Source organism: Trifolium pratense, linkage group LG7, assembly GCF_020283565.1.
Source record: "Trifolium pratense cultivar HEN17-A07 linkage group LG7, ARS_RC_1.1, whole genome shotgun sequence".
Classification (NCBI taxonomy): Eukaryota; Viridiplantae; Streptophyta; class Magnoliopsida; order Fabales; family Fabaceae; genus Trifolium; species Trifolium pratense.
Window position 1 is genome coordinate 27,588,112 of NC_060065.1, and position 20,885 is coordinate 27,608,996.

The window sequence follows — 20,885 nt, forward strand, 5'->3', positions numbered from 1 at the left end:
AGATCATAAATTTTGAAACCCTAATTGCAAACCCTAATCCATTGGCCAATCCATGTTTAACACCTTTGTATCATGTCCTATTGTTTCTTGCCACCACATGCTTCTATCCATCCAATTATCATGCTCCACATATCTAACTACAAAGTTTGTATGCTTATCCAAGCAATTGACATTCATGGATTGTACATGCATTCTAGGTTTCTTAGAAATTGCATTCACAAAGTCAACTATGACATTATGTCACTACTTACTTCACTTCCTTCACAATGTCAACTATCACATTATGTAATGATTATTCTTCCAATCTTCTTATTGGCTGCCATTCTTCTACATCAATTCATTCATCCATACAAAGCTTCACATGAAAAGTGTTCTCTTATGGTGGGGATAGCTTATCCAAAGGAGGTATATATTTCAATTTTTCCAAATTTTCTTCATTTATCAAATTATTTTTCTCTCTTCTTCTCTCTCATGCGCTCTCTTCTCTCTTTTATCTCTGATTCCGGCAGCCATCGCCGGCCACCGCCTCCGGAAAACCCCAAATCAACTCACCCAAAAACCTCTTTCACGCAAAACCTTCTTCTTCCTCTCAGATGAGCCGAAAATTATCAACCCTAACCCCCCAAATTTCAATTCCTCAAATTTTGATCATCTTTGAAATTCTGGTATCACTAGAATGATATTGCCTAAGATGTCCCAACAACTACTTTATGATTAACGTTGTTTCTATTGTTGGCACATCTTATATAACATATAAAAACTAACAAAAAATAAATAAATGACACAAGTAATTGTTAACCCAGTTCAGCCAACTGCCTACTCTGGGGGATACCAATCCAGGAAGGAAATCCACTAATAGCTCTAGTTACTAAGACCTCCAGCAAACCCTAGGATTTACGCCTTAAACTAAGACCTCCAGCAAACCCCTGGTTTATGCCTTATAACCTCGACACTACTCATGCAACTTCTGCCTAGGAACTCCTAGACATGAGATCCCATCTCACTTCCACTCACACAACACAACCTGTGTTGATTATACAATGTTGGGAAAGATGTGGCAACAACTTACCAAGACAACACTTCACTTTTGCTTAAAAGCTTCAAGTGAATCACACACGGTAAACTCCGTACTTCAAAGCTTAGGAGTAACCTTAAAATAATAAACTTACTTCTTAACTCGTGTTATAGAATCCACAAGCAAGAATTACAATCAAACAATAAAAGACTCAACAAAGACTCAATATGTGTAACTAATATTTTTCAATGAGATACTTAGTCTTGAGCTTGGTCTTCGTATATATAGCATAATGGCACGCTCCTCTTGCTTCAGAATCAATAGGACGCTCCTTGAGAATCATAAAAGGTGATCTGATACTTTTTCAATCTTCATTAAGGATATATCAAGACTTTCCAAAAGTGTTTAAGGGACTTTATAAGATAGGATAAGTCATCCAGCTATTCCATTAAGTTTGTCTTATCCTTAAAGCTCCTGATCAGATCAAATCTTCAATAAGCGTGTTTATCAGTGGATTTCCATATATAGCAGATGCTCTCATAAATGCGCGAGATTTCCTTGATACAGTATGATGTTGTAACATGTTTTCCAACATCTTGTTAGTATATTTGTTTTAGCAAAATTAAGCCAATTCAAATATCCAACAATCTCCCCCTTTGGCAATTTTTGGCTAAAACAATTCCAGACCATTTAATTACCTATGAGAGATAAAAAGCGCAATCCTTCAAATCACCATGATCACACAAAAGAAGGCTGTTAGAGCATCTTAAAAAATATATAAGTATCAGAGGCGTCAGCAGCGGGTCATCATCAATAGCCTCGAGCAAAATAAAACACGTTTATCTTAGCGTGGTATCAGAGCAAGTGATTACTCATATCATATGTCATATGTCATCAAAGATGTTGTGACATATGGGAGCACATCTTCTAGCACATGTTCGTCCAATCAGGGCAGCATCCATTCAGCAGCAAACTCCCCCTGACTTCATCAGCTTGTGCATCATCTCAGGGTAAAAAAAAATTTTACTCCCCCTGAATACTTGCTTACTGCTACTCAAAACATGTCATAACAAAGGACACAACAACATGTAGCAGAAACAAACAAATCAAAATGCTACTCCCCCTTTTTAGCCACAAAATGTGCCAAAATAGGAAAGTAAAGTATCCAAAGTGCAGAATTAAACAAAGTACAGACCATGCACTCAGAAGGTGCTAAATCCAGGGCACAAAAACCCACAAACCAAATAACAAAGTGCAGTAAAAACAGTAAAAAGATTACAAAATCATTCATCATCACTGCTATCAGAGGCTTCATCCTCATCTGTAGCAGTATCATATCCTTCATCCTCATCTGCATTGTTTTGTTCACCTGCAGCAGCCACATTTGCACTAGCTTTGACAGGGACCTCATCAGCTTCTAAGCCTTCAATCATCTTCAAGAACACTTTCTTTCTCTCCTCAAGCTCAGCCTGCTGTTTATCAATGTCCTGACATTGAACCTTCAAACCAGCAATAATCTCCCTTTTGGTCATAACACCAGCTCCAGCAGCAGATGTTCCAACATGATCAGTAACATTGTGATTACCAAATAGCTTGTGGTGAAAAGTAAAACCTGATTCCCTCTTCTTAGGTGTGTCAGTCACAACCTTGATGTCTGGATATTGAGCCAAGATGATTCCACATAGCAAAGATGGAAATGCTATTGGCATCTTCACAGCAGTTGATCTAATATGCTTAATGGTTTGATAAAAAATGAAGGTCCCATAGTCATAGTCAACCTTGGTTCCTACAGCATATATAAATCTACCCAGGTGGGTTGCAACATTGGTTGCATGCTTAGTTGGCACCCAATTTGTTGACCCTATCCTATTGAGGATGACATACTTGACATTCAATTTACTAGTGGGTATCAGTTTCTTCTTGGGCCAGACCTTAACCTTACCAGCAGTTATTTCAGCACTTACAATATCATTGGCAACCTCTAACTCACCCTTAGGTTCTACAGACCTACCTAAGTAATTATTGATGACAACAGGAGAAATATTGATACATTTACCTCTGACAAAAACTTTGTGGTAGTCCTTGCTCAGTGGGTTATCACATTCTTCAGGGATGTTCACAAGAAATTCTTTCACCAGCAGCTCATAGCAGGGACTGAAGTCACAGACTGTCTTCATCAGACCAGCTTCCTTGATGTAGTCAAAGATGTCTTGACATTTTAGAGCATCTTTGGTCAATTCCCTTTCAACAGCCAATCTCCTTTGGTAGATATAGTCCCATCTCAGTGCAAAGGCAGCACGATGGAAAGAGATGTTGTCACAGGGGGCTTCTTCAATACCTTGAGGAGCTTTCTTTGCAGTAGCCTTCTTAGGATTGGGAGATGAGATGTTAGCAACATCTTCAGCAGCATCATAATCTGAGTCACTGGATGACTCCTTCTTTCTCTTCAATGTATCCTTTTTCTTGCCAGGAGGGGAGAGAACTTTACTCCAACCTTTTACAGGTCCAACACCTTTTGTTTTGAGTCTTGGTGCAGGAGTCTTGCTTGCAGTGGCCACAACTTTCCCTGTACAGCTTCTCAACCTTTTTGTTATACCACCAGTTGATTTTACAGCAGTCTTGGTGGTGACATAATCATCAACATCTACTACATCCTTTTCTTTTTCCTTCTCAGCTTCTATAGATTTGTCAGCTTCAATCTCTGGTTCTTCTGTGGGTATGGACTGGTTGCTCTCTTCAGACTGAGTGTCCCCTTCATCATCAGAAGTACCCTCATTAGCAGTTCCAATTTCTTCATCTGAGGACTCAGATGTTGTGGCAGTTGTCTCAACATCTTTCTCAGCAGCAACTTCCTTCACAGGTTCTTCCTCAACAGTTTCAATTTCATCATTCTCATTCAGAGATGTTTCAACATCTGTCATGACAACTTCTTCAGTAACAACAGGGGTTGATTTTTCAGCCACCATCTCAGCAATTGTTGGTGATTTATTAGCAGTTTCTGTTTCAACCTCTGTAGGAGTGTCTTCCATCTCAGTTTCAACAGGCATAGAATTAAGATTTCTCTTTTCAGCGTCAGATCCCAAATTTTCTAGACTAGGGTTACAAGCAGTTGAAATAATTGTTTCAACAACTTTAGACACAGGATTAGGGTTCTGAGGTTCTCCTTTGTTGATTTCAGATGTTTTCTCAGATGTGTTAACATTCGATTCAAAAACCAAATCAGTCATAGACAGAGGGATTCTAGACTTATAATCCCTTCTCTTCTTCTTAGAGCTTCCTTTACCAGATTTATCAATAGAAGGAGAGGTATCGTCACTTACTTTTGGAGCTTTCTTCTTTTCAACTGATTTTCCCTTCACCTTCTTCTCAGCAACACTTGATTGAATTTTGGATTTGGAAGTACGAACAGTTGTAACCGGTACAGCATCCTTGATGATTAGAGACGATTCGATCTTTGCCTTTGATCGAGTAGAACGGCCAGACTTTGTAGTTTGTGATGATTCAGACATGTTTGGATGAAGATTTTTGAGGTTTGAGAAGATGAATAGATGGAGTTTGATGAGAGAAGTGTGAGAATAGGGTTTACGGACAAAAGTTAGATTTTGGAAGAAAAGTAATTGAATGCGTGTGATGACATATTTAAGGGAAGTTTGTAATGATTTCCCTAAATTAGCGTGCATTGATGGATGGGAGAGAAAACGGTTTCCTTTTGCACGCCATAACTGCAGTAACTGCTATGCTTCTTCATGCAGGCAAATTCCCAATTTGCCCCTTAAAAATTCAAATTGATTAGCATCAAGCGCCTTTGTAAAAATATCAGCTAGCTGTTCACTTGTACCAATATGCTTAAGTTCCACGCAATTTTCTTCCACAAGGTCTCTAATGAAATGATGCCTGATGTCTATATGTTTGGTTCTTGAGTGTTGAACTGGATTTTTTGATATATTGATTGCACTCAAGTTGTCATAGTATAATGTCATGACATCTTGGTCGACATTATATTCTTTCAGCATCTGTTTCATCCACATCAGCTGGGAATAACTGCTTCCTGTAGCTATGTATTCAGCCTCTGCAGTAGATAGAGACACACAATTCTGCTTCTTGCTGAACCATGAGATTAATGAAGGGATTTAAGAGGAGTTTTTCAAAAAATTTAATCCTCTTAGCGGAACAATCCCGATGAACGGATCTTGATTAAACCATTAATCACAAATCAAAGAACACAAAACCACAAGTTTATGTGTTTACCTCTTGAAGTGCAGAACCTTTGAAGTAGAAACTGTTTCTGATCACGAGCAAAGCAAAGTAGCGATGCATCTACTCAGTCCACACGAACAGAATTTCTCCGATGATCGGTGCTAGCCAATTCCACGAGAGAGTCAGAGAGAACAGGGTTTAGAGAGCGGCGGCTAGGTTTCACTTTGTGAATTAGGTTTAGCTTACAAAACTTCATCACAAGGGTTCTATTTATAGAACCACTTGTGTGGTCATCAAACCAAGCACTGCACCGTACCTTACGGTGGACCGTATTTCTCTATTTTCATAAATTAAATAATAAGTCATACTTAATTATTTAATTACTAATAAGTCCTACTTATTATTTTATAAATAAGTCTTACTTATTTATTTCTCTCATCTATCTGTTCTTTGTGTGTGACCCTATAGGTTCTCGTAACGTTGGCAATAATATTAAATCACATATTTAATATTATAAACAGTGAGCGGTATCTAGCAACACATCACTGCTACCCAAGTGACGAGAATGTCATGTGATCTGACGAAACCTTTCTATGATAACGATCTTATGTATAATTACCCCTTTGCCCTTATATCTATATTGACCACAAGGCATAGATCGTGTCACCCTTGTATGGTTCAATATTTTATTTCCTGATCCCAGAATATACTAAACAACGAATAAGCTCAATATCTCATATTGACTTAGTTCGGCGTGGCCACACATTTTATCAGTTATATTCCATCAAGAGGCCTACAGATATTGCTCCTGTTATGTAAGAGGGGCAAATTCCATCTAGGTCACTCATGTCCCTCAGCATGATTTGTAGAGTACCCATCAACCGACTTTATAGTCATCCTGTTACGGACAATGTTTGAACGGCAACTAAGTATTCTACTCCACATCTAGGGTCCATAGTGGTTTCTGTAACGACCCAATTTTCAAATTAATAATTTTTATGTGTTAAAGTATTTTATTAACGTAGAAATTTTAATTAAGTTAATAACTTGAGTATTTATCGAGTACTTTAGTTATTAAGCGATAGTGAGAGTTATCGTGTTATTGGGCCAAGCCAATTGGGCTTGAGGCCCAATGGGCCTTGTGAACATGAGTGGGGCGGCCATATGGCCAAGTCAAGAGAGAACATTTCATTTGTTCTTGTTCTTGACAAGTTGGAGAGAGAAGAGAGCTCAAGAGCTAGGGCAAGGAAAGTGAGGAGAATCAAGATCAAATCTTCGAGTTTTCTTCGAATCCAGGTATGAGAGTAGGTTCCATAGTCGTGGGTGATTCGAGGAAGGGGAGAATGTCGATTTCTCCTTACCCGAACTTCCTCCACCCCATTTTCGTTTTAGATTGGAATGGATTTTCTTGATGGAAATCGTTCCTAAGGTTCTTAATATGTTTAACATGCTTGTAACATGATTAATGAACGGAAATAATGGTTAGAACGAGCTTTCTAATGGATTAAACTCAAGAACTTGGTGTTCTTGAGAGTTTTGATGAAAAAGTGTCAATCTTTACTTTTTCGATGTTTATGGCGTAGATCTGAGAAATGAACCGTCCTTTTGTGTTTAGATATGTTTGTTTTGCTTGAATACAAACTCTTTTGGGATTTATAACATGAAAAATGGGATTTTTGGGCGTTTTTGTGTAGAAAACGCATGTTTTTCCGCCTCAGGCGCAATAATTTCCGCCTGAAACGGAAGAGCAGTGAGCAGCCAACCTTTCAGACTTTTCTGCGCCTCAAACGTAAATTTTTGCGCCTAAAACGTAAACTTACGCCTCAAACGTAAAAATTTCCGCCCCAGGCGGAAATACTGCAGTTTTCACCAATTTTTCATCTGCTGTCTTCCTTTGCATGTATTTTCAATCAGTGGCTTATTCTTACATGATTGTTGATGCTTGTTGATGCTTGTTGATGCTTGTTGAAGCTTATAATGATTGTTAATCATGTATGAAGTATAAATGAAGAATATTAAGGTTTTGTTAAATCTTAATGATGAAGTATGTTGGATAGTGTTCCACATAATAAATGAAGAGCTTATGCTAATTATTTGTGAGTGAATTCATGAACACATATACATGCATTCATGAATTAAATAGGATATTGGATATTCCAATAAAGAAGTATATCGGATTATATTTATCCGATAAAGAAGGATATTAGAGGTGAGATACTCTAATAAAGAAGATGGTACCACATGCATTAGTAATGTCTAGGATTGACATTCATGAAGTTGAAGCATTAGAGTTGCATTAGGTTATATGTGTGTGCATTACTTGATAAGTGATATGTGACATATAATTTGGCTAAGTGTAATGAATTGTAGATTGATTATTTGGTACTTGATTATACATGTTTAGAACTTGTAATTGAGTAGTTAATGGTGATGCATGTTTATAAATTATGAATATGCTTGTTGTTGTTGAAGGAGTGTTTAAGTACCTTTTGCTTACACTTATATTTTGATTATGTGATCTAACTCTCATGCTTTGTGTTATGTGCTGGACCGTTGGGGGTTCAGATTCTCAGGTTGAGGATCCCGATCAAAGTTAGAGGTTGCTCGTGCTCGTGTAGTGCGCTTTTTGGTGAGGAGTTTAGCTTAGACTACTCCTTTAGATATATTTGTATATCTCTTTTGACGGGTTGTATAGAGTTGCTCTGATTAGGTGTAATACCGTGATGGGATATTCGCTTGATTTGTATCTAAGCCCGTGATGGCATATTTAACTTTGCTAATCCTATCTTTTGGGTTGTAAACATAATATCCTTTGTTGATATGGCCTAGAGCCTAGGGATATTGTGTGAACAATTAAGATCATTGTATGATATACATTATGATAAATATCGTTTTTAATTTCCGCTGTGCTAGCATGATTGATTTAATTATGCCGTGGTTTTGTATTATAACATGTGACGCCTGAATTTTCTTAAGTGTTTTATTTATTTATATTCAATAAATACGCGTTAAGGGGTTTGGGTGTTACAGTTTCAGGTCGAAGGGTGGTATACACCATTATCACTATGAGAATAACTTATGACACTTTTCATAACATACAATGTAGCATTCTCATGGCGGGTCAATCCAATATAAATATTACTCCTAATATTTATATCTATGTGAAGACTTGATATCTCATATCCATGACTCGTGAGATGAAGTCATCAGTCTACTCACATAATAGTCTCTATGTTTTACTGTTATCCCACATCACAGTAAAACTTGACTATGGATACTTTAAGAATAGTGTCATTATGTTTAATGGAGTCTCACTATTAAGTCACACTTAATGTTCCATTAATTAGACTAGCTATTCTAGGGACTTTATTAGTTTGAAACAAACATAATAAAGAAATGCCTTATTATATATATTAAATATATAAATCAAAGTTATCATACAAAAGACGATTCTATCAAAATAGATTGGCTTTTAGGGCTTACTCCAACAATTAAATTATCACCCAAAAAGAAGCAACCTCCTGAAGTGCTCTTTCTATCATCAGCACTTTCAGCCCAATCTGCATCACAATACCCTACCAAAGTTGAGTTCTTTGTCTGGGAGTACAGAATCCCATAATCACTGGTGCCCTTAACATATTTCAAGATTCTTTTGACTTGTACAAGATGGCTCATCTTTGGTTTGGCCTGATATCTTGCACACACACCAACAGCAAAAGTGATGTCAGGTCTACTTGCTGTAAGATACAAGAGACTACCAATCATGCTCCTGTATAGGCTTTGATCAACATCAATGCCATTCTCATCTTTGGTTAGCTTCAGGTGAGTAGCAGCTGGAGTTCTCTTATGTGCTGCAGTGTCCATTCCAAACTTCTTGATCATGTTCTTTGCATACTTGCTTTGAGAAACAAATATGGTGTCTTCCATCTATTTGACTTGCAGACCAAGGAAGTATGTTAGCTCACCTACCAAACTCATTTCAAACTCTGATTGCATTTGTTGTACAAAATGTTGCACCATCTTTTCAGACATTCCTCCAAATACTATGTCATCAACATAAATCTGGGCAATCATCAGCTTCTCTTCCTGTTCTTTAACAAACAAGGTTTTGTCATGGCCTCCTTTTCTGTATCCTTGACTAACAAGAAAATTTGTCAGCCTCTCATACCAAGCCCTTGGAGCCTGTTTCAGTCCATAAAGAGCTTTCTTTAGCTTATACACATGATCAGGATTGGCAGGATCTACAAAACCTTTTGGCTGCTCCACATAAACTTCTTCATGTAAGTACCCATTAAGAAAGGCACTCTTGACATCCATTTGGTACAGCTTAAATTTAAAGATGCATGCTATACCAAGAAGTAGCCTAATAGATTCCAGTCTTGCTACTGGCGCAAATGTTTCATCAAAATCAAGTCCTTCAACCTGAGTATACCCTTGAGCCACTAATCTTGCCTTGTTTCTTGTTACAACACCATTTTCATCTGATTTGTTCTTGAACACCCATTTTGTGCCTATGACATTAACACCATTGGGTCTAGGAACAAGATCCCACACATCACTTCTTCTAAACTGAGTTAGTTCATCTTGCATTGCTTCTATCCAATACTCATCAGTGAGAGCCTCTTTTACATTTTTAGGCTCAACCTTTGAGACAAAACAAGAATTAGTAACCACTTCATTTGTCCTTCTTGTAGTAATTCCCTGGTTAGGATTTCCTATGATGAGATCTTTGGGATGGTTCTTCTGTATTCTTATTGAAGGAACTTTTCTCACAGGACCAGGTGTAGAAATTGTCGATTCATCATCTGAATCTGATTCTTTCTCTGCTACAGCTTCTTCAGATGTTGGCAAAGTTGTTGGAACATCATCTTCAGTGTCAGATGTTTTAGCAGATGTCAGGTCATCTATCACAACATTGATAGATTCTACTATTACCTTTGTTCTCTGGTTGTAAACTCTATAGGCCCTGCTGTTTGTTGAATACCCAAGAAATAATCCTTCTTCACTTTTAGGATCCATTTTTCTTCTGTGCTCTCTATCAGCTAGGATGTAACACTTACTTCCAAACACATGAAAGTGTTTGACAGTTGGTTTTCTGCCTTTCCACAGTTCATATAGTGTAGTAGATGTTCCAGTTCTGAGTGTTACACGATTGTGAATATAACAGGCAGTATGCATAGCCTTAGCCCAGAATTGATATGGAAGATGTTTTGCATGCAACATTACTCTGGCTGACTCTTGTATTGTCCTGTTCTTCCTTTCAACAACACCATTTTGTTGAGGTGTGATTGGAGCTGAGAATTCATGCTTGATTCCTTTAGAGATGCAGAATTCAAGGAAGCTTGCATTCTCAAACTCTTTACCATGATCACTTTGTATCCTTACAATAGCAGAGTTCTTTTCTCTTTGGAGTTGAAGACAAAGTTCTTTGAATGCATCAAAACTTTCAGATTTATCTTTTAGAAATTCAATCCATGTGAACCTTGAAAAGTCATCTACCATGACAAACGCGTACCTTTTTCCTCCAAGGCTCTCCACTTGCATTGGCCCCATCAGGTCTATGTGCAACAATTCTAGTACCCTTGTTGTGGTAAGATGTTACAACTTTGGATGTGACATCTTTGTCTGCTTCCCTATTTAACATTCTCCACATATACTTCCTTCCTCAATTTTGAGTTTTGGAATACCTCTGATTGCCTCTTTAGCTATTGCCTTTTTCATGCCCTTGAGATGCAGGTGGCCAAGTTTTTGGTGCCACAACTTTACCTCATCTTCTTTGTTAATAAGACATGTGGATAAATCTTCTTCTTTAGGGATCCAAAGATAACAGTTGTCTCTTGACCTTACTCCTTTCATCAACAGCTCTCCTTGTTCATTTGTAACTAGACATTCAGCTTTTGTGAAGTTGACTTTCATGCCTTGATCACAAAGTTGGCTTATGCTGATTAGATTTGCTTTAAGCCCTTTTACAAGCAGCACATTATCTAGCTTTGGTAAGCCATGGTTTGCAAGTTTACCAACTCCCTTGATCTCTCCTTTGGCTCCATCTCCAAAGGTCACAAAGCTGGTAGCATATGACTTCAAGTCTTCAAGATAGTGTTCAACACCTGTCATGTGTCTAGAACAACCACTATCAAAGTACCAGGTTTCTCTTGATGAAGCTCTTAAGGATGTATGAGCTATCAGACCTGTGATCTTCTTCTTTTCTCTCCATTCCTGTCTTGTTGCAACATTAGGAAAGGCAGGAGTATGTAGCTCTTGATGAATTCTTCTTGGATATCCGTGCAGCCTATAGCAGAAAGGCCTAATATGTCCTTTCCTTCCACAATGATGACATGTCCAATTATAGAACCTAGGCATAGGATGTTCCATGGGTTGTTGCGACAATCCTCCTGACACAAAGATTCTGTTGATTGGAGTGTGTATGGTGGCATTGTTGAACTTCATCTGCTGCTTTACCCTTTCATGTTCAAAACCAATGGGCTTAGGTTTCCCATAGTTCTGTCTTTGTAACATTTCTTCAAGGACATCAGTACCTTTGGTCATTATTTTTGCCACCTTTGTGACATGATCCAAGTCAGCATTTAGCTTGGTGACTTCTTCTCTTTGTTCAGCAATCTTACTTAGGAGGTTGGATTTTTCAATCTTCAACTGATGAATTTGACTACTCTGATTTTCAACTTTAATGTTGAGATTATCAATGTTTGTGAGTAACTCATCTCTTTCAGTTTGTAGTTTGCCATTGATTTTCTTCTGTTTCTCCAATGCTTTGCAAACCTCTATGCTTCTATTATGAAGATCTTTGTAAGTAGCAGCTAGTTCTTCATAGGTTACTTCATCATCACATGATTCTGAGTCAGATACACAAACTCCTGTTAATGCATTAACAAACTTAGCAGATTCTTCCTCCTCTGAATCTGTATCAGACCATGAAACCACAAGACTTTTCTTTTGTCTTTTTAGAAAGGTTGGACATTCTGTTCTGATATGGCCAAAACCTTCACATTCATGACATCTTACCCCTCTTTCATCTTCATTTGTCTTTTTCTGAAAGCTGGACTGTTTGTTGTTGTTGAATCTACCATTTGGCTTGGACCTTTGGTCCACTTTCTTCATCAACTTGTTGAACTGTCTCCCAAGCATAGCCATAGACTCAGCTAAGCTTTCTTCACTGTCAGATTCAAAAGCAACTCAGCTAAGCAACACTCTTTGAAGCAAAAGCTAGATTCTTATCTTTCTTTTCATTCCTCCTGTTTAGGCCAATTTCATAGGTCTGAAGTGATCCTATGAGTTCATCTAAATTTAGACTTGAAAGATCATGAGCCTCCTCAATGGCTGTCACCTTCATATCAAATCTTTTAGGCAAAGATCTGAGTATTTTTCCAACTAACTCCTCATCTGAGATAGGTTTTCCAAGTGCATCAAACGGATTTGCAAAGTCAAGCACATTCATTTGAAAGTCATGAATGGTTTCTTCCTCCTTCATTCTGAGATTCTCAAAATTTGTTTTGAGCATCTGAAGCTTAGATAGCTTCACTTTCGATGTTCCTTCATGAGCTTTTCTCAGAATTTCCCAGGCATGCTTAGCAGTAATACATCTTTTGACAAGCCTGAACATGTTAGCATCCACACCATTGAAAATTGCATACAAGGCTTTGGAGTTGCCAAGTGCCAAATCATCCTCATCTTTAGTCCATTCATCATGTGGCTTCTTAACATCAGTTTTATTGCCATCTTTGTCAAGAACCATTGGTGGTTCCCATCCACGTAACACAGCCTTCCATGTCCTGCTGTCAATTGATTTTATGAAAGCCTCCATACGAGATTTCCAATAATCATAGTTCTCAGGACCTGTCAGTAAAGGAGGTTTAGACACTGACCCTCCTTCTTTATCCATTGTACCAGAAAGTACTCTCCCTGGAGCTCACCCAAAATAACAGAACAGGGTGCCTGCTCTGATACCAATTGAAATTCTGGTATCACTAGAATGATGTTGCCTAAGATGTCCCAACAACTACTTTATGATTAACGTTGTTTCTATTGTTGGCACATCTTATATAACACATAAAAACTGACAGAAAATAAATAAATGACACAAGTAATTGTTAACCCAGTTTAGCCAACTGCCTACTCTGGGGGATACCAATCCAGGAAGGAAATCCACTAATAGCTCTAGTTACTAAGACCTCCAGCAAACCCTAGGATTTACGCCTTAAACTAAGACCTCCAGCAAACCCCTGGTTTATGCCTTATAACCTCGACACTACTCATGCAACTTCTGCCTAGGAACTCCTAGACATGAGATTCCATCTCACTTCCACTCACACAACACAACCTGTGTTGATTATACAATGTTGGGAAAGATGTGGCAACAACTTACCAAGACAACACTTCACTTTTGCTTAAAAGCTTCAAGTGAATCACACACGGTAAACTCCGTACTTCAAAGCTTAGGAGTAACCTTAAAATAATAAACTTACTTCTTAACTCGTGTTATAGAATCCACAAGCAAGAATTACAATCAAACAATAAAAGACTCAACAAAGACTCAATATGTGTAACTAATATTTTTCAATGAGATACTTAGTCTTGAGCTTGGTCTTCGTATATATAGCATAATGGCATGCTCCTCTTGCTTCAGAATCAATAGGACGCTCCTTGAGAATCATAAAAGGTGATCTGATACTTTTTCAATCTTCATTAAGGATATATCAAGACTTTCCAAAAGTGTTTAAGGGACTTTATAAGATAGGATAAGTCATCCAGCTATTCCATTAATTTTGTCTTATCCTTAAAGCTCCTGATCAGATCAAATCTTCAATAAGCGTGTTTATCAGTGGATTTCCATATATAGCAGATGCTCTCATAAATGCGCGAAATTTCCTTGATACAGTATGATGTTGTAACATGTTTTCCAACATCTTGTTAGTATATTTGTTTTAGCAAAATTAAGCCAATTCAAATATCCAACAATCTTGCATGTTTGAAATTGTCGATGAAATTGGGTATTTGGATGTCAATAAACTCAGGTTACTGAAATAATTTCATCTCTCTTCCATTTTCTTTATTCGCTGAATCACTCCTTCTTTATATTTTATTTTGAAATTTTTTATTTTGGGTTATCAAACTGATTCCAGGATCTCTATAGAGAAGGCAATTCTATCATGGGCTCTGAAGGTTCACAAATTCGGGTTTGGTTTGGTAAGTTTTCTGAACTTTGAATTTTTCACTTTTCCCCTTCTGAGTTAGGTTTGATTTTAGTTTTTTGTGAATATTCTTGACAACATGAAATTTTTTGGTTTTTACCTCTTTTTAGTTCCTGTTTTTTGTGTTTATTTTTTTTATATATATATATTGATTTTGGAAAAGAGGTTTTTGAAAAGATTGTTTATGACAGGGATGACAAAGATTGTTACCATTATTGAATTCTCTTTGATGAAAGTAATATTCTTGAGAATTAGCTTTGAAAATGTTTTCACAGATTAAAAGAACACATAGATTTCAATTCAAAAAGATTGGCTTTTCTGACTTTTTTCTATATTCATTTTCATCCATTTTTAAAACTTAAATTGTTCATTATTGGGGTTTATTGTTCATTATGATGATTTTGTTGTTTCTTTAAATGCATAGATTTTGTTGTTTTCGAAAGTTGGATCTTTTACTGCTCGAAAAAGTCAGACAAACAGTGTAAGAGCTTAACTGTTTTGCTAATATAATTATTTTCATGTTTCTTCATCAAATTGTAGTTTCAAATTATATCATTTATGAATTTTGCTTATTTATCTTTGTACTACAAATCTATTTTTGTATCAATATTGTTGTTAAGGAGGAATCCAATATACTAATGTATACTAGATGGAGAATTACTTGAATGAGATTAACTCTTGCATGCAGGGTTTGCTTCAATAGGAATAGAATGTGAGATAGAAGAAGAAGTGGTTTGTTACATTTACATTCATGCTTTCGTAGCCTTTTTGTATAATTCTTTAAACATTTTCTAATACGATGATGATTAGAGTGATATAAACAAATATGTTAGTTTTGCATCACCACACCAAACAACTTTTTTTATAGTTCTTTCAAAACATGCCTTATTAGTGCAAAGATATGATAAATATTAGTTTATGTGTATTTAGTTGTATAGTTATTATCTAATTTTCGGTTATTTGAATAATAACCATTAGTTCTCTTCTCTTCTTAGGGGGCAAGGACACAATATCCTATTTTTTATTTGATGGTTATTAGATTAAAGTGATTTTTGTACCATTACCCAGCATATCATGTTTGGTCACTCATTATAAAGGTTTATTGACCCCTTTAATCTTTTTTTGAGGCATTAATCAATTTCATCTTATAACCTATAAATTCATTTATCTTTTGAAGTATTCATGTTGAGTTTATATCAAGCCCTAAAGAATGAAGTATCATGGAATTTTTGGAAGCTGAAGATGTATGTTTCTTAATTATGAAATTTTTTAATTTTAATGTTTATTATAAGTATTGATACTATGATGCATTGTTTGGACAGGCATGTGAAGGTGGGAACATGGAGGCAGAAGAAGAGGCTGTGATTGGATTCTGGAGTGCATTTGGTTGGTTGGATGAAATGACTGTTTTCATTGCTTTGTTGTCTGAATATGTGGTGGATACAATTGAGGTAATTCTACAAAAATGTTTAGATATATTTGGAATTCTTTTTTATAAACAGCTTAGTTAATCACTTATTGAATAAGTGTTTATCATATATATAAGCAGTTACATATAACCTATGACTATATGAGCCTATTTGGATTTGATTATTTGAGTTTAATTACCGGTATAAGCCCTTGTAAGACTGTTTGAGAGAGCTTATAGAAATAACTTATGATATGTTTATAAGTTGTTTTCAGCTTAATTCCATAAGCTCTCAATGATGGCTTATTACAAAGCTTATACCTTATATGAAAATAGTTTGACTTTATTTTATCTTTTGTTATAGAAATAGTTTATTTATAAACACTTATATGTTAATTAAGTTGTTTATCTAAACAAGTTCATTGGTCGATATAAGTTAGGAAATAAGCTTTTTTCAAACACACAAAACAGTGAAGTTTTTTTTTTTAATTGTAGCTGATTGCACAAATTTCATTCTTAACAGAATGCATCAGATTCATGGGGTTTGTCTGTCAGCTTCCTCAGCATAATCTTGCTACCAATAGTTGGCAATGCAGCTGAACATGCAGGAGCAATCATTTTTGCTTTCAAGAACATGCTGGTAAGAATTTAGAGAGTGTTACCAATTCCATTCTTAATCCTTTCATCTAAGTCTAACATATAAATTCATGTTGAAGTCAAGGTTTCTGATTTTATTTTGTGTGCAATTTTCAATTGTTTCAGATCAGAAGAGAGTGTTTTATTGCTGTCAAAGTTTTTGAGCTGCTTATTTCTCAAGGATACAAAAAATGTTTGTGGTAGGCCTGGTATTCAAATGCGGATGAACTCGTGGCAAGACGGAGTTCTTGGTACTAATTGTCTGATTCCTCCTAAATGGAATTGGACATATCAGTTTCAAGTCAAGGATCAAAGTGGGAGTTTCTTTTACTCCCCTTCTACTAATTTCCGAAGAGCTTCTGGTGGATTTGGTCCATATGATGAAAATTTCATTATGATTGGTGATTGGTATAAACAGAACCATGTGGTTAGTTATCATTCTTCGTTAATTCTTTCTTTTGTAAATATCGGTGATTCGAAATTTTATAAGTTGTGATTGATTTTTGAGTACTTTTGTGCATGTTTCTTTGATAAATATAGGATTTAAGATCAAAACTTAATGCTGGAAAACTCTCGGAATTCCAGATGGTATTCTTATCAACGGGAAGGGACCTTATCAATACATTAATACTCTTGTACCTAATGGCATGGATCATGAAAAAATTGATGTTGATCCTGGTATTTTTGTCGGCATTGCCTTTTATTGTACACTTTGGTGTTAGTCATCTTCACCATTTTTCTTTTCGAGCCATATAATAATGCTAATTAGTTTTATTGGCTAGAATTAAAACATGTTTAGAATGATGAAAACAAATCACTTATTTCTTTCACACATTCATCCGTCACTAAAAATGTAAGTTGCTGCATAATAAATTTATTGTAAAATGGTAGCTTTTGACAGATGGTAGAAAATGTCTTGCCTTGGTTTACTACTGTTTGGTCTATTTTCATTATACTCTATGTTAAATTCTTTTTATCTTGTGTATCTTATTTCAAATTCCTGTATTTTTGTAATTGGTAAGAACCGATTCTTAAGAATGGTTTGATATTATGACATGCTTTGATTATGAAATTAGATGTGATTGTGATTTTCCTTTACTTTAAATCAGGGACAGACGTGAGCTGGAATTGGATTTCAAGAGATTCTGGGATGAGTTTTGGTCATCCAGCTCTGAGAAGGTTCTTATCATTGTTTGGTTTTTTTTATGATCTAATGCATGTTTGTCCTGCAATGTTTAAGAGGATTAGGAGTTGCTAATGCTCAATCTCCTTTTGTTACAGGAAAAAGAAGCGGCCTTGAATTGGAGTATAGATGCTTTTTGTAGATTAGTAAAGCAGCAGGCTAATGTAGCTCAATTAGTTACTGTGTAAGGAAACAATTTCTCCTTAGCTTGATTGCTTTGGAGATGAAAATACAGCTCATGAAAATAGAATGCCGATCATGAAAACGCAATGACAATTTCACTACAATATTTCCTCCCCAAATTTTAACTCTTTATCTGTTTTTTTTTTTCTTTCTTTTTTTTCATGAGAATGATTTGGTTCTAACTTGGGGATTTTATGCAATCTGTTCAATTAAATCTATGTTTGCTGTTTTGTTTTAGGTTTGTGCAGAAGTTGGTCAATCCAGTATAAAAACAGAACTTTCCGAATATCACTTCAAAACTGAGGTAAAGTTTTAGGAGTTGATTTTAACATTTTCTTTGATCATCTTAGGAGTTGACATGTGATGCCACTTCATAAACCATTTAATGATTTGTTTGTGATTTCGAGTTACTCTTTTCTTCTTCATCTTGATACATCCGTTTTAAAAATAAAAATAAAAATAAAAAATGATTTTGATCTTTTTCTTTGTTATTTGTGATGTAGGTTATAAGCTTAATTTTTTGCCATATATAGAAGGTGATTGATTTATAGTCACCATTTAATATGCATTTTCTGAAATGTAGTATATGGTTTGATGCTTTTATTTTGAACTTCATATACTAAACACACTTATTTTAGGGTGACAAAATTCAAGCTACGAAACTTTAAGGTACACAGAATCAACCTTCTCTCTTTATTCTTTTGGGTATTGGAAAAACTAAGGTAAGAGAAATCTACCCTAGAAGATTTGAAATTTCTAGATTATTTGATGATTTATAGAACCACGCTTCATCCTTACAAGCTTAATTTCCAAATTAAGACAAAAGTACAGGCTTCTGTTTGTCCAGATATATCTTTGTATGGATCGTCTCTCACCAATTTGGCTGAAGTTTCTGCACACCTGCATAATTACGAATTTTTTAGTTGGTTAGTTTTTAAAACAAAGTTCTCCATATTTGGAATGATTTTTTATTGAATTGATATTTATTTCGGATTATGCTGTGGTTTGTAACAGTTGTGATTGGTGTTATGACTGCAATCTCTGCTGAAAGAGAGTATATTAGGGATGGTAAGGTAACAAAAATGGTTGTGATAGAGCTTACCGATTCAAGGTATAATGGTGATAAATTCGAAATTACAGTTTTCTGTTATAGATTTCATTCATTCATTGTTATAGATTTCATTCATTGTTTATGAGATGTGATGTTTGTGAATTGTTATTTTACTAGTGGGAAGTGCGAATGTGCTCTATGTGGTGACTATGTAGATGATTTAAGTAAGAAAGTTGGCAAAACTGCTTCAGGCATTCCTGTTGTTGTCATACAATTCGCTAAAGTCAAGATTTTCAGAGGTGCTGTGATTTTTGTAAAGCTTTTTATCTTTGATATTGTGGTAGATGCATTTGCTAATGTGCGCACTTTTGATTTGGTGGTTAATGTTTAATTCCAATTGTTGTTTTAATAGGATTGCTCTTTATGGTATGGACCTTGATGCTCCATTTTCTTTGATTGGTCGGAATGCAAATAATCTAAGGTTCGGAACGTACCACAATCAATTCTTGAAGTTTACTTCATCGGGTACTTCTGGTCGGAAGTTAATTATACTCTAGTGGTCAGAAAAGTCTAATGTATTTAAAGCCTTGAACCTTATATGCAAGAGTCGGGGTTCAAATCCCGGACACTCCACTTTTTTTTTTTGAATTCACCTAAAAAAGGTGGAATTTCAAACCACGAAGTTACCTGACAAAAAACAAATCCTTGAAGCTTGTTAATGGTATTGGTGTACCTTCTCAATTACATTAAGACAAACAGAAAGAAGTTAAAGAATCTGTACGATACTAGAAGACATGTTTCCGAAGTACATCGAGACTTGTTGTCTTCTGATGTCAAGGATAATTTGTGCTTTCACAATTCAAATAAAGATGCTCCAAAAAAAAACTATCGTGAGAATCCAAATATAGCTAGATTCCACACACTTGTACCAATAATGTAGCTCATGGATCAGTTTACTCATTTTCATTTTCATCTTTAAAACATCATAAACAAATGTTCAGCTGTAAAAGATGGCTTCATGGAAGGTGCAACGAGTTCAAGATGAAATTTGTGCATTAAACATTACTTTGAACACTCAAATTGTGTCTTTCAAGCTCTTCTAGGACTAAAACAAAACATATTTAAATTTGGTATGCTATCTCAAACGGTGCCACTATGTAATACTCACAAGAAATTTAAATTATGAATCAAATTTAATGAAAATGTGCAAGATTGAAGAACTAAGTTCTACATTCTTTCTTCATACTTGGTCATTAGTTCCTTCCAATCAATGTATGTATAATATCTAGTTTTGCAATTGCACGTTGTAGTTAAAGCATAATATTATTTTCTACATTATTAGGAAAATCCCATAGAAGTTAATCAACGCTTTCCATTCAAAACTCTCCCCTCTTTTAGGAGTTGGGGAATATGTTACAGACATCGTAATTGTGGTTAGGCAGTGTGTTCCATTGGTGGGTAACTGCAGTAAGAGGAGTATAGAGATGTGAGAGACTCACACTTGGGGAGGAGACTGTTGCAGTTTTTTAAGTGTGAGTGATTGGTATAACATCAACTACGAATGAGCTAAATGAAAGATATATAAGAGAGATGTAACCTATATACTCTATCGTAAGGTTTTTGGTGAAGATGTTGTATTCAGGTCTCATGGATGTCCAGATCTTTAGCCTGTTGTTGCTCCCAGTCAGACTCTTAGAAATGAGTATTGGGCCTAACTCAACCCTACAAAACCGGCTTGTAAGGTGAGGATTGCCTCTAGTTTATAAACACTTAGTCAAGCCATCTCTCAACCGATGTGGGACTCTTAACACACCCCCTCACGCCCAGCACTATTGGGCTTGGTGCGTGGATATAAACGGTAGGTGGCCCGATAGCGGAAACCTGATAACAGGTGGCCCAACGGATCGTGGAGAGGCTCTGATACCATCTTAGAAATGAGTATTGGGCCTAACTCAACCCTACAAAACCGGCTTGTAAGGTGAGGATTGCCTCTAGTTTATAAACAC

The 20,885-nt window shown here is 36.0% G+C and overlaps 1 protein-coding gene across 16 annotated transcripts; it reads left to right on the plus strand.

Moving 5' to 3' along the window:
* Positions 1 to 455: 455 nt before the first annotated feature.
* LOC123899413 (vacuolar cation/proton exchanger 3-like) lies at positions 456 to 19,903 on the plus strand. Of its 16 annotated transcripts, XM_045950526.1 has the most exons (11): positions 456 to 650; positions 14,185 to 14,241; positions 14,350 to 14,413; positions 14,843 to 14,899; positions 15,741 to 15,869; positions 16,350 to 16,466; positions 16,589 to 16,889; positions 17,003 to 17,641; positions 17,744 to 17,829; positions 18,067 to 18,132; positions 18,332 to 18,471. In XM_045950526.1, the coding sequence occupies exons 2-7, from the start codon at positions 14,192 to 14,194 to the stop codon at positions 16,664 to 16,666; spliced, it is 495 nt and encodes a 164-aa protein (XP_045806482.1). In that variant the 5' UTR covers positions 456 to 650; positions 14,185 to 14,191; the 3' UTR covers positions 16,667 to 16,889; positions 17,003 to 17,641; positions 17,744 to 17,829; positions 18,067 to 18,132; positions 18,332 to 18,471. The 16 variants fall into 16 exon arrangements, 3 of the variants coding, with proteins under 3 accessions (XP_045806482.1, XP_045806483.1, XP_045806484.1); XR_006805590.1 differs by lacking the exons at positions 456 to 650; positions 14,185 to 14,241; positions 14,350 to 14,413; ... (1 more) ...; positions 15,741 to 15,869; positions 16,350 to 16,466 and adding exons at positions 18,660 to 18,754; positions 18,843 to 18,939; positions 19,057 to 19,178; positions 19,292 to 19,903 and having other exon boundaries at positions 16,676 to 16,889; positions 18,332 to 18,364; positions 18,467 to 18,550; XR_006805591.1 differs by lacking the exons at positions 456 to 650; positions 14,185 to 14,241; positions 14,350 to 14,413; ... (1 more) ...; positions 15,741 to 15,869; positions 16,350 to 16,466 and adding exons at positions 18,676 to 18,754; positions 18,843 to 18,939; positions 19,057 to 19,178; positions 19,292 to 19,903 and having other exon boundaries at positions 16,676 to 16,889; positions 18,332 to 18,364; positions 18,467 to 18,550.
* The last annotated feature ends 982 nt before the right edge of the window (positions 19,904 to 20,885 follow it).